This window comes from Squalius cephalus (genome assembly GCF_949319135.1).
Source record: "Squalius cephalus genome assembly, chromosome: 20".
Taxonomy (NCBI): domain Eukaryota; kingdom Metazoa; phylum Chordata; class Actinopteri; order Cypriniformes; family Leuciscidae; genus Squalius; species Squalius cephalus.
Window position 1 is genome coordinate 1,011,358 of NC_137141.1, and position 11,706 is coordinate 1,023,063.

Genomic DNA, 11,706 nt, shown 5'->3' on the forward strand with positions numbered 1-11,706 from the left:
ATTGATCAATTATTTTGTTTTTTAGATTTTTAGATAGTTTATTTACAATTTTTGATACAATAAAAAAAATAAAAAACTTGTTTGATTGTTTTTGTGTAAGTTGTTGCTCATTTATTGACCAAAAACTGCTTATAAATGTTGTGGGATTTGTGTGGACAAAGGCATCCTTGTCAAAAATGTATTTAGTTATGAGAAGCACAGATATTTTTGTTATCTTTAAATAGTCATAATTTCTCCTATGCAAAGTACTTTGCTCACATTTCTTACTGAACTTGAACAAGAGTGATATGAACATGATTATGATTATGAACATGATTAATCCAGAACTTTTCCTAAAATGGAAACCGGCGAGGTCATCTCAACAGACAAAGGTACAGTCGTCAGACTAAAGGTGACACAGGATAACGTTATGTTTGTTGATGGACAGGAGACCGAAGGAAAAGATCAAAATACAGTTCTTGAAGGATTTTTGAAATTACAACCAAAGGCATTGGGGGTAATGCATTTACTTAATACCACATACATTATAATAATACATGGTTTTAGGAATTTTCTGAGTATTTAATTTCTTCTAGATCACTGCATTCATTCACACATGTGTGTTATGCCATAATGAATGAAACACCTGACCTATATCTGCCCTTAGACTGTCCAGGTAATGATTGGAGTGATGGTCTTCTTTCTTGGTGTTCTACTCACCATCAATGACTACAATTACCCTGCTATTCTTGTCTACAGTGGCATCACCTACTGGGGATCTTGCATTGTGAGTTTCACTTAATGTTTTTCATTTTTTGCCACTCTTTTTAATTTCCAGAATGAACTGTGAAATGTGTTGTTTCTCTCTCAGTTCATCATTGCTGGATCTCTGTCTGTTGCTGCGCAGATTAAACTTCATCCTTCTGTGGTATGTACATATCACTTAATCAGGGCTGCCAACTCTCAGGCATTCAGTGTGAGACTCATGCAATCAACACTTTTCACACACTCTCACGCCACACATCAGTTTTCTCACGCAGAGAAAGATTGCTCACGCAGAGCAAAGAGGACACGGACTCCGACAGACTAGACAGAGAAGGTTACTATTGATAGGAAAAAAGTTCTGTCCATTTTATTATGAAATTCAGACAATAAATACCGTTTTGGCGCTTGTAAATGTGACTTGACAGATCGCTGTCGATCATCTGTTACTTTTTAAAAGGTACAGTAGACTAAGCCTAAGTTACACCTTACTGAAAGGTAAATGCCTCATAAATAATATCGTTCAAACAGTGTTTTTCAACCACGGAAAGAGGTCAATAAAACATCATGAGAACAATTATGACACAGAACGTTACAGAACGTTATACACAATATCTTTTAGTTAACCACAAAAGGATAAACTGGTGAGCAAAACTAAGGAACCTTTACTGGCACACAACTAATAAGTATAGGTCCCACTCCTAACTCAAAGTTATAGGCCACGCTCACACACACACACACACACACACACACACACACGTCTCAGTCTCAGGCATGCTCACGAGTTGCAACAGAAAGCCCAACACAGGGAACACAAGCAGGCTCTCACAACAAATGATATTAGAACACCCTGGGACGTAACACCCTCCTTAAAATTAATTATGAGTTTCTGCAAGCCTTTTTAATGATCTGTTGTTTGAGTAAAAATTGTATACACCCTCAGTGTCTGAAACTTATACATTCTGTCTTTGTATAGGTCAAAGCCTCTCTTGGAATGAATGTGTTCAGTGCCATAACTGCAGGACTCGCCATTCTTCTGATGTCCATACAATTAGGAATAATATCAATGATGGATCCAAGTTTATATGCTGAGGTATTACAGTTCATATTTTGAATTCATGTGTAATGTTTTGTAATGTAAAATTTTTATTCTGTCATCATTTACTCACTGTCATATGCTGGTATGACTTTTTTCTTCCTTAAGCCCCGATCAGACAGAACACGTTTTGCAGTGAGCGCCTTTTTTCAATTGTTATATATTGGCAGTGAGTGTTTTGCGTGCTGTTTATGCACCCCGGGCACCTCGCGTTTTTGTAGGAGCTCTCCGAGCGCCTGAAGTTGAAAAAAAATCAACTCGATGTGATCAAGTTTTTCTCTAGTGTCCAATCGAATGAATGGAGAGGTGGCCATTCCTGTTGTGGTGACGGAAGTTTACACTGCCTGGAACGTCGGGAGACTGCAATGATGAAATTTTTGTTGCCTGTGGCGGGTTATTCTGAGCTGTAGATCTTCAGGGAAAGAGGTTTTCATACGTAACCGAGACATTCCCTTTCAGTTGGTCATGTTTGACGTATTGCTGCCATCTTCCAGTGAACACAGAGTTGACTCGGAAAGCATAGTGGCCTGAAGCGGGGTCTGAGTGTGTAGTGCAACACTTACCTGTTTCCACGGACCGGCAGGGGATGCGTGAGAAGGCATACCCGGGTTCTTGAACCGCACCAGACTGCTGGCTGGCAATGCAAGAGGAGGACTGAGGGTACCAAGGCTTTACAGGGTTCCTCGGCCGGCTCCACATTGAGGCCTTGGGGGAGGCTGCTGCTGAAGCCTAGCGGGAGCGGAGGTGGTGGCAGGGGAACACCCTCAGCGACAAGCAGGTGGGAGATCTGCGACATATAATGATCATAACTCGTTATCGTTCATCATGACTGACTGGGGTGGATTCCTGGTGGGGGGCTCACTGATGGCGCCTCGGCTGCAGGAAATCATTCGTCGAGCGGCTGTGGGCTGGCATTTCCAGGGCTGACCACTCCAAACCGAGCGACAAGTTCAAGCCAGGCATTCAACATCACCTGGCTCCTTGGGTGGTAGGAGGCAGAGTCCTGCATGGAGCCCGATCACTCCTCTGAAATGAAGGCCCCGTTTACACGTACATGGTTATTTTGAAAAACGGAGACATTTCCCTTCGTTTTGCGCCATTCGTTTACACGCAAACGGAGGATTCGCCAATGAAACCGATTCTTTCTAAAAACTCCGGCCATAGGCAGCGACGTCACAGAATGTGACTATTTTCGGGATTCTGATTGGCTAAGGTGGGCTTGAGCTTCTCGTTACACTGCCACCTACAGGTTTGGCATGCTCTTGACAGCATATACACAGGTTCGTGTGCACGATATTATTTTTGAAAACGAAGAGGGGTGAAATGTCCGTATATGAAAATAGCCATCCACGTGTAAACGTAGCCTAAATCTGCCAATGAATTGGCTGGGTTCTGGTTATCACAAGAGGAGAGCACTAGGGAATCCTCTTGCTGCAGGGAGAGTGAGTGACGCGGGATATCACCGGAGTGAGCCTCACTTAGTACCGTAAGCCCAACCCCGCGCCCCCATTGCTTCTGGCTCTCAGGCTCTGAGAGGGAGAGAACAGTGGAGAACGAGGGGCGGAGACGTTTTCCTCAGAAAAGCGACTTGCGAGCGCAGTAGCGCAAAGGAGTTTTCCTATTTTCTAGTGACCCAATACAAGTGAACCGTATCGATAGGGAACCTAAACTTCAGAAGGAATCTTTTGGTTTGTGTGTTTTCTTTTTTTTAAGCTTGAATGACTCCGTTACCATTTATTGTAAATTTGTGTAAAACAGTCTTCAAAATGTGTCCTGTTCACAGAAGAAATGATTATTGCTTAAATATATATCCTGATTGGTGGGACTCTCATAATTAGTTCAAATTATGCATGCTTCTCAATAAATTGTGTTGAATGTTTTGTAGTATTTTAGTTTGCGGATCGTTGGAATAATGCTGGTGTTCACCATTCCTCAGTTCATCATCTCCATCTGTATCTCAGCATTTGTCTGCAAAGCCACCTGTAACCGAGACTCTACACTGGTCAATGTGGCGCTGAACTAGGTAAATGATTCATTGCTGGTTTTATCCCAACAACCAATAGTTATTTGTGTTGAAGTTTATTTTTTTAAGAGAATTATGCAAATCCACTAAATTAGCCACAAACAAAGGTAAAGCTAGAAGAATGAAAAAGAAATGTAAAGTTACCAGAAGGTTTCATGGTAAACTTCCTTTAACATTGCTTATCATGAAATAGATACAGGGAATATTAGTCAATCACAACATGCTTTATTGTTTTTCTCTTTTTCAATAAAAATAGTCTGTATGGTGTGTGGTTCATGTTAGTAAAATTAAACCTGATAATGAGTGTCTTGTGTACTAACATATCTAATCTGTTACTTCCCAGGGATACTGAATCACAGTGAGGAGATCCTACCAGCCACAGTTTAAATCTTTTCTAGTATTACAGGCAAGAATATTTGTGCAAATCTTGCTATATATTGGAAAATATGCCTTATTATACTTCTGCATGAGGCAAGGCCCAAAATGTTATTATGTATTATATAATAAGGCTTAATTTGAAATGGATGAGAAAAAAAGCTTATCTGCAGAAAATCTGCAGCTCATCAGAAATAAAAATGGGGAGTCTTTCAAATGAAGGTAGGCTGTTGGAGTTTCCAATGCCGACAAAAAGAAACGTAAAATGCACAAATAATGTGTTAATTTTAATGTCATAAATAAATTAAAATTAATGTCTTTTAATGTCACAAGTCTGTTTTGATTTAATGGTCAGAATCTTGTCCTGTCAGACAAGCTGCTCCACTTTGCTGTCATCTTCTGATATTTCCTAATATTTCCTCATTTCATAATATTATTTGTGAAAATAGTAAGCAGTAAACTGGCTAATTTAAATTGCCTCATTACTCTCTACATATTACACATATTTAGTATGCGAAAGATACAATATAATTTGCGATATATACACAAAAATTATGTATTGAAGGGCAGTTTTTTTAGTAATACAACAAAACTAATGTGACAATGTGTTTGTTTTTTTCGGGATGACGGCACAATGTAATCTGTAAAAGGCCAATTGGATGAAAACACTTCGTCGTAGAGCTGAAACAACTAATCGATTTAATCGATTAAAATCGATTATTAAAATAGTTGTCAACTAATTTAGTCATCGATTAGTTGCTAAATAACTTTTATTTGCCGTAAGCGGCTCATTTCGTGCATATTTTAAATCTGCGGTGACCAAAGTGTGGCAGTAAAGAGCCACCGGAGGTTTTACTCAGCCATTACAGCAGGAGAAGTAGCGAATAGCCAATAGCTGGCCTCGTTTTATGTCACGTGCTTCCCGCACAGCGTCTCTGTCTGCAGCATTCAGCGAGATGGCGGAGGCAGGCGGCAGCTTTCGTTATTTCAAATGTAGGCGGGTCGTTTGTAGTAGCAAGCGCGCTCATAATGTAAGAGACGCCGGCGCGACCACAACATGGCAAAATGGCAAACGTAATGCAAGCGGAACGGAACTGAGCTACTCGTTATTGTGTGTAGTGATGGCCAGATCGAGGCCTCGTGAAGCAATGAAACAGTTGAACCAAATGTGCCATATTGTTTCGAGGCTTCGAATCAATCCGACACCCGTCTCAACGGTGACACCTAGTGGTCACTTGCAGGTGTTGATCTGAAACTACCTTGACATGCCATTAAAAAAATGTGTTGTTTTTTTATTATTATAATTTTCTAATATGTGAAGCTTGTAACCTATAGGCTCCTCACTGTGCATAATGTTATTTTGGTCATGAAAAATGAATATTAATAAAAATAAATCAAGCCACAATGTCTCACTTTTTTAGAGATTTTTATTCAAAAATATTAATTTCTCTGCTGTGGATAGACTTAGCCTACTTCTTTTTTTACAGATCATTTCTCCAGCCTTTGAAAAAATCCTCTCACAAGGGACACTTGTTGCTGGCATACAAAGATATTTTTTAGCAAGGACATACAAATGAGGAAAGATTACTGCTCTCTCTTTCCAGTAAGTTAGTGGATCATGAGTTCTGGGCAAATACGCATCGTTTTTGTATTTTTTCACTTCCACTGTGGCATCAGCTGCAGTATATTGGGTACTCATATGTAGACCTATAAAATGTATATTCACACAATATTATATTATATTATATTATATTACCTATATTATATTATATTATATTATATTATATTATATTATATTATATTATATTATATTCACATTGAAGCTATTTTTAACATGATTGGCAGTTGTGATTGGGACATTAGGTTGTAGGGCATTGGGCTATGGACTTTATAGACAGTGTCCCAAAAGGTTGTAATTATATTTCAATTATAATTATATTTCAAACAATACATTGCATATAGATGGCCCAGCAGTGTCAGTAGCAGGCCTAGGAACAGGGGCAATGCCATCCTCTGCACCCTGCAAAATGGCAGGATGAGTGCTCCTTAAATGGCGCATCATGGATGATGTATTGTTGCAGTAGGCTAGATGCCGATCACAATACACACATCTCACTTTATTTGGGGTTTCTAAACGGAAATGCTCCCACACCACAGATATACGGCATCTCTCCTGGGAAGCCTCCATTTTATCTATCTATCCAAATCTATCTATCTATATGAATCTATCTATGTATCTAGATATGTATCTATAATCTATGTATCTATATATGTATCTATCTATAACATATGTATTTATATATGTATCTGTAATCTATCTATATATGTATCTATCTATAATATATGTATTTATATATGTATCTGTAATCTATCTATATATGTATCTATCTATTAATCTAGCTGTCTATATATATTTATATCTATGTATATATTAATGTGTCACTATATAGCCTACTCTGTCTGTCTCTAGCCTATCAGTCAATGTGTTGTGTAAATTTAAATGTAAGCCTAAATTGCCTATAACTAATCAAATCGCACTATGTCACTATATCACCAAAAATCCGCTATCTCAAAGTCAAACTCCTCTCACATAAACCGACGAGGTCAAAATGCGTTTATTTCACTTTTATACAGATGTGCGATTGTGTGGTCTGTTCCCGACCGTGTCAATCAAACGCTGATTCGGCGGACCACACCTGATGAAACACTTAAGCCGCTTTTCCACCGAAATTACCCGGAACAATTTGTCCCAGGAACTTTTTTCCCAGGAACCTTTTTTGCCCCAGACCGGTTGCTTTCTGCGTTTACACCGCGGTCTAAAGTACCGGGAAGGTAAACTGCGCGCAACTGCTCCTCCCAGTCTGCGACGGACAGTAATCAGTTTTGAGCGCCACATTTATAAGTATGGAGGAGATTCAAACTGTGCTGCAGTTATTGGTTTACTAACGAGGTAGGCTAATTAACATAACAAAATAGACGAGCACTGATACTAAAGCGTGTTCAGAAAGCTCGTATGCGTATAAAATTAGACAAGGTACGTTGTGAGATGACTGGGACGAACGCGCAAAAATTTCCTTTTGCGCAAATACTCTTAAAAAAAGCCTGAACCCCGTCTATCAATCATAAATAGTGACAGTCTTGTAAATAGTTGTTTGTTACCAACCTCAATGCGCTATTTCAATCCTGTTATAGTAAATTTGTAACATGGTTTGCCTTGCAATAGATGACAATGTGTAAACATAATGACTTAATATTAAAAGCTGTGGCAGAAAAGAGACGAGCACTGATAAAGCGTGTTCAGAGCTCGTAATGCTAACGTTAGATATAAAATTGTATGTTATCAGCTATTGCGGACATTGGCCGTGAGATGGCTGTGACGAACGCGCAGAAAGTTTCCTCTTCCACAAATACCCAAATAATAAAGCCTGAAACTCGTCGCCAGTCCCCCAGTTTTTTTTATTAAATTCCATATTTGCAGACAGACAACTTTACTGCATGAAGCCACTTTTTAAAAGGGAGGTTAAAAATAAAGAAAATGCTGCGTGGAGTCATCCAACCAAAATGCGGCGTGAACACAACCAATCAGCTTGTGCAGCGCACAAGTCCCACCCCTGAAAGTTCCTGAACTTTGAAAAAGTACTACCTCGTGAGCAGGGACTATCGGAGGGGCAAATATTTACCCGGAACTTCATTTAGACCCTGGTTCCTGCGGTGTAAACACATCGAGTACCAGCCCAAAGTTCCTAGTTCCTGGGGAAAGTTCCTGCGGTGGAAACGCGGCTTTAGTGAAACACTTCGAGGCTTCGTTTGGTCATAGTCACGTGACATGGGTGTTTCGAATCACGCTTCGGATCAGTGTTTCGACACATCTGCGCTTCGGGATCTCGCAAAGCTTCGGAACGACTGTTTCGCGTCAGCCATCCTTAATTGTGTGGTTGACGGACCGTTTACCAGTTTGGACCAAAGCAGCGCGAGCGATCTTGATCAAGCGACACTGTTACTACGCAGCGCTAATAAGAGATCTGGTAAAGAAAGCATTTTAATTCGCCACAGAAGTAATAACATCGCTGTGAGATCTAGTGAGAAACATTCACATTTCTCCGTTATTAATGGATCAAACAGCGCTGACGTGGAAACCAGAAGAAACAGTGTGCCACGTCGGTTTTATTTTGACATTATGAATACAATTGCTGCCCTCAAATGTTAATCTAAAATAAACCTTTGTTTATAACTACTACAATATTACATTTCATTTTTTCCAAGGAGCCGTTTTGTTTATGCTCCTAAGAAGAGTCAATTATAGCTCTAGAATTGCTCAAGTAAAGTAAATTTCTCTGGCATTTCTTTTTGCTGTATTGAAAAAGTACTGAACCGTACCGTGACACAAGTGTATCGTATCGAACCGAACCGTGAATTTTGTGAACCATTACACCCCTACTAACACATAATAAAACACAACTCCAAGTATGTTTTTGATGAGGATATGACAAAGCAAAATGGTATAAAAAATCTCTAAAAAGTCTATGTTGAATGATAAAGACCCTTTGTTAATAATTTACTTGGGAAAAATGGGCAAAACTAAAATATAAGTACATAAACCGATTAATCGTAAAAATAATCGACCGATTAATCGATTATCAAAATAATCGTTAGTTGCAGCCCTACTTCGTCGACAACAAAACAGCGTAAAAACTGGACAGAAACGTGGATATGTGTCATCATTTCTAGTTGTAGTTCATTATTAGTTGTCTTGGTTTGTAATTAGTTCTCTTCCCTGTTCCCTGTTGCATTAATGTTCTCCTTCTGTACATCAAAATAATAACTTTCTGTATTAATGCCGTAGTAGTGCAGTGTCCCTCTCATTAATGTTACACTCATTGCTAATGGGTAATATTTCAGATTTGTTGATACAAAAATGGCAAAAAGTCTCATCAGGTTTAATTTATAGTTAATTTAAGGCCCTTTTCCATCATTTATTGATAAATCAGGGCCCAACTACAGGATTATTGTGTGTTTTGATCAGAGACACGTCTGTTGGTGCTTTTAATCACAGAGATTTTTGTCCTCAATCAACGGCTATAATTTATGCTACCTTGTAGATTTTATCTATGTGTACATTTTATCAGGAAGGGCATCAACATAATCTTTAAAAGTATAAAGCAAGTTCATATGAAGCAAGCTCCTCCTCCTTAGTAGTTCTTCACACACACACACACACACACACACACACACACACACACACACACACTCTCTCTCTCTCTCTCTCTCTCTCTCTCTCTCTCTCTCTCTCTCTCTCTCTCTCTCTCTCTCTCTCTCACTCACACACACACACACACACACACACAGATATGCCATTAGAGCGATCAGACATCCTCATCAACAACTCATTTCAGGTAAAATATTTTATGCATCAATTGACATCTATAGTTTATTTTATTACTAGTGAGACTCAGTGTAAGCTATTGTTCATTTATTGTTATACTTTGGCACATAAAATTACATTTATTAGTTTTGGATTTGTTTGGACATTAGGCTACAAAATATACAATCATGAATATTGTGAACAGAGTAAATTTGAGTCCTGTGATGTTTCGTCGGAGAGGAAGGCGTCTATAAGCTCATGTAAGCCTTAGTAAAGCAAGTATCACGGTTTTATCAGTCACTCTGGACAAGGGCATCAGATAATGCTTTAATCATAAATACTGTACATGAAACACAGAAAATAAAACAGCCTTGAGTGAGTTGTGAACTGCAGAATTTGAACGCTTAATTACAGGTGAAAACTCTTCCTAAAATGGAAACCAGCAAGATCATCTCCTCTGATAAAGCTACAGTTGTCATCCAAGTAAATCCACTGGTGACACAGAATATTGTGACTGGTGATGATGGACAGGAGACCAGAGGAGCGCAGCCCAGTACGGCTCTTACTGGCTTTATCAAAGCAGAACCAAAGGCACTGGGGGTAATGCATTTAATGATGAATTACAATTATGGATGATTTCGGGAATATTTTTAGTGTCTAATTTTCTTCTGTGAAAAAATGAACAGAAAATAAAAAGCTGTTATTATATGACCTCAAGTTATAGATGTGTTCCGGTCTGATTGCCTTAAGACTGTATAGTGCATAACACATTAACATAGCTTCTGTGTGTGTGTGTGTGTGTGTGTGTGTGTGTGTGTGTGTGTGTGTGTGTGTGTGTTCAAATATGAATGCTATGCCCTTATGAAGAACACTACTTGACTCATATCTGCCCTGTCTAGACTGTGCAAATAATGATCGGAGTGGTGGTGTTTTTATTGGGTATCTTACACACCAGTGTCTTCGAATACCCACTCGTGTCTATCATCAGTGGCATCACCTACTGGGGATCCCCTATTGTAAGTTTCATTTAATGGTTTTACTGTTTTTAACTTCCAGAATGAACTGTGAAATGTGTTGTTTCTCTCTCAGTTCATCAGTGCTGGATCTCTGTCTGTTGCTGCGCAGAATAAACTTCATCTGTATGTGGTACGTACATAATGTGCTGAAATCTGTGTGTGATAACTTTCCTTTTGCCACATTGTTTCTAATGTATTCATACACTATTATTATTAAATCATTACAAGCGGTCAAACATATAGCAGAACACAAATACAGAAATGCATAGCAACACTACAACACATCCGCTTGTGCTCATCCCCAGTCCCCTGATATTGAGTGAAATTGAGAAATGTAGATCTCCTATACAGTGATTTTTACATAAAATGTGTATTTTCTGTCTAAATGTATATATGTATATATAAATGACTACAAATTGAGGCAAATAAGTTTTAAAAATACCATACACTCTTCCCACAGTAGTCAGAAGCTTGCACATTAATCTCAACTTTCTTATAGAACAATGACACATTTTTACCATTAAACGAATATGGACTGAAAGGAGATCTGACTCATTATCTATATACATATTTAAACCTGCAGTTCAGGACATTTTATAAGTGTACACCCTTTACTATTACTGTCAGCTTTCACATGTCAGCTCTTTTCCTCTGCAGGTCAAAGCCTCTCTTATAATGAATGTGTTCAGTGCCATAACTGCAGTGATAATCATCGTTCTAATGTCCATCGAGATAAATATAATTTCCAGTGGAGGGTGGTGGAATCGCTATGATCGTTCTTCTTACTACTATGGCTATGGTTCTTCTTATGGCTACTATTTGAAGGTACTAAATGTACAATGTGCAATACTAGTAATGTGATCAGTTTAAATTAGTTTTTTTCTTTAATTGCTGTTTACTTGAATAGTTCACCCAAAAATGACAACTGTGTCATCATTTACTGATTGAAACAAATTTTTACTAATAAATATTGTGCTTTTCAGTCTTTTCCATACAGTTATAATGACTAACGACTGGAAATTGCTCTTGAAATGACACAAAAGGCATAATAGAAGTATCATAAAAATTAGAAAGTAATCCGTGTGACTTGTTT

General features: G+C 38.5%; 1 protein-coding gene across 1 annotated transcript; it reads left to right on the plus strand.

Annotated features, from left to right (window-relative positions):
* The first annotated feature begins 593 nt into the window (after window positions 1-593).
* On the plus strand, window positions 594-5,636 carry LOC307148126 (membrane-spanning 4-domains subfamily A member 4A-like). The gene is made up of 5 exons (XM_079853437.1): window positions 594-766; window positions 851-907; window positions 1,718-1,834; window positions 3,774-3,860; window positions 4,204-5,636. Exons 1-4 carry the CDS (start codon window positions 659-661, stop codon window positions 3,858-3,860), a joined length of 369 nt encoding a protein of 122 aa, XP_079709563.1. The 5' UTR covers window positions 594-658; the 3' UTR covers window positions 4,204-5,636.
* The last annotated feature ends 6,070 nt before the right edge of the window (window positions 5,637-11,706 follow it).

Coding starts and splice junctions, on each gene's coding strand:
- LOC307148126 (XM_079853437.1), top strand. CDS start 659: ATGATTGGAGTGATGGTCTTCTTTCTTGGTGTTCTACTCACCATCAAT. Junction 908..1,717: donor TTAAACTTCATCCTTCTGTG/GTATGTACATAT, acceptor GTCTTTGTATAG/GTCAAAGCCTCTCTTGGAAT. Junction 1,835..3,773: donor ATCCAAGTTTATATGCTGAG/GTATTACAGTTC, acceptor ACCATTCCTCAG/TTCATCATCTCCATCTGTAT.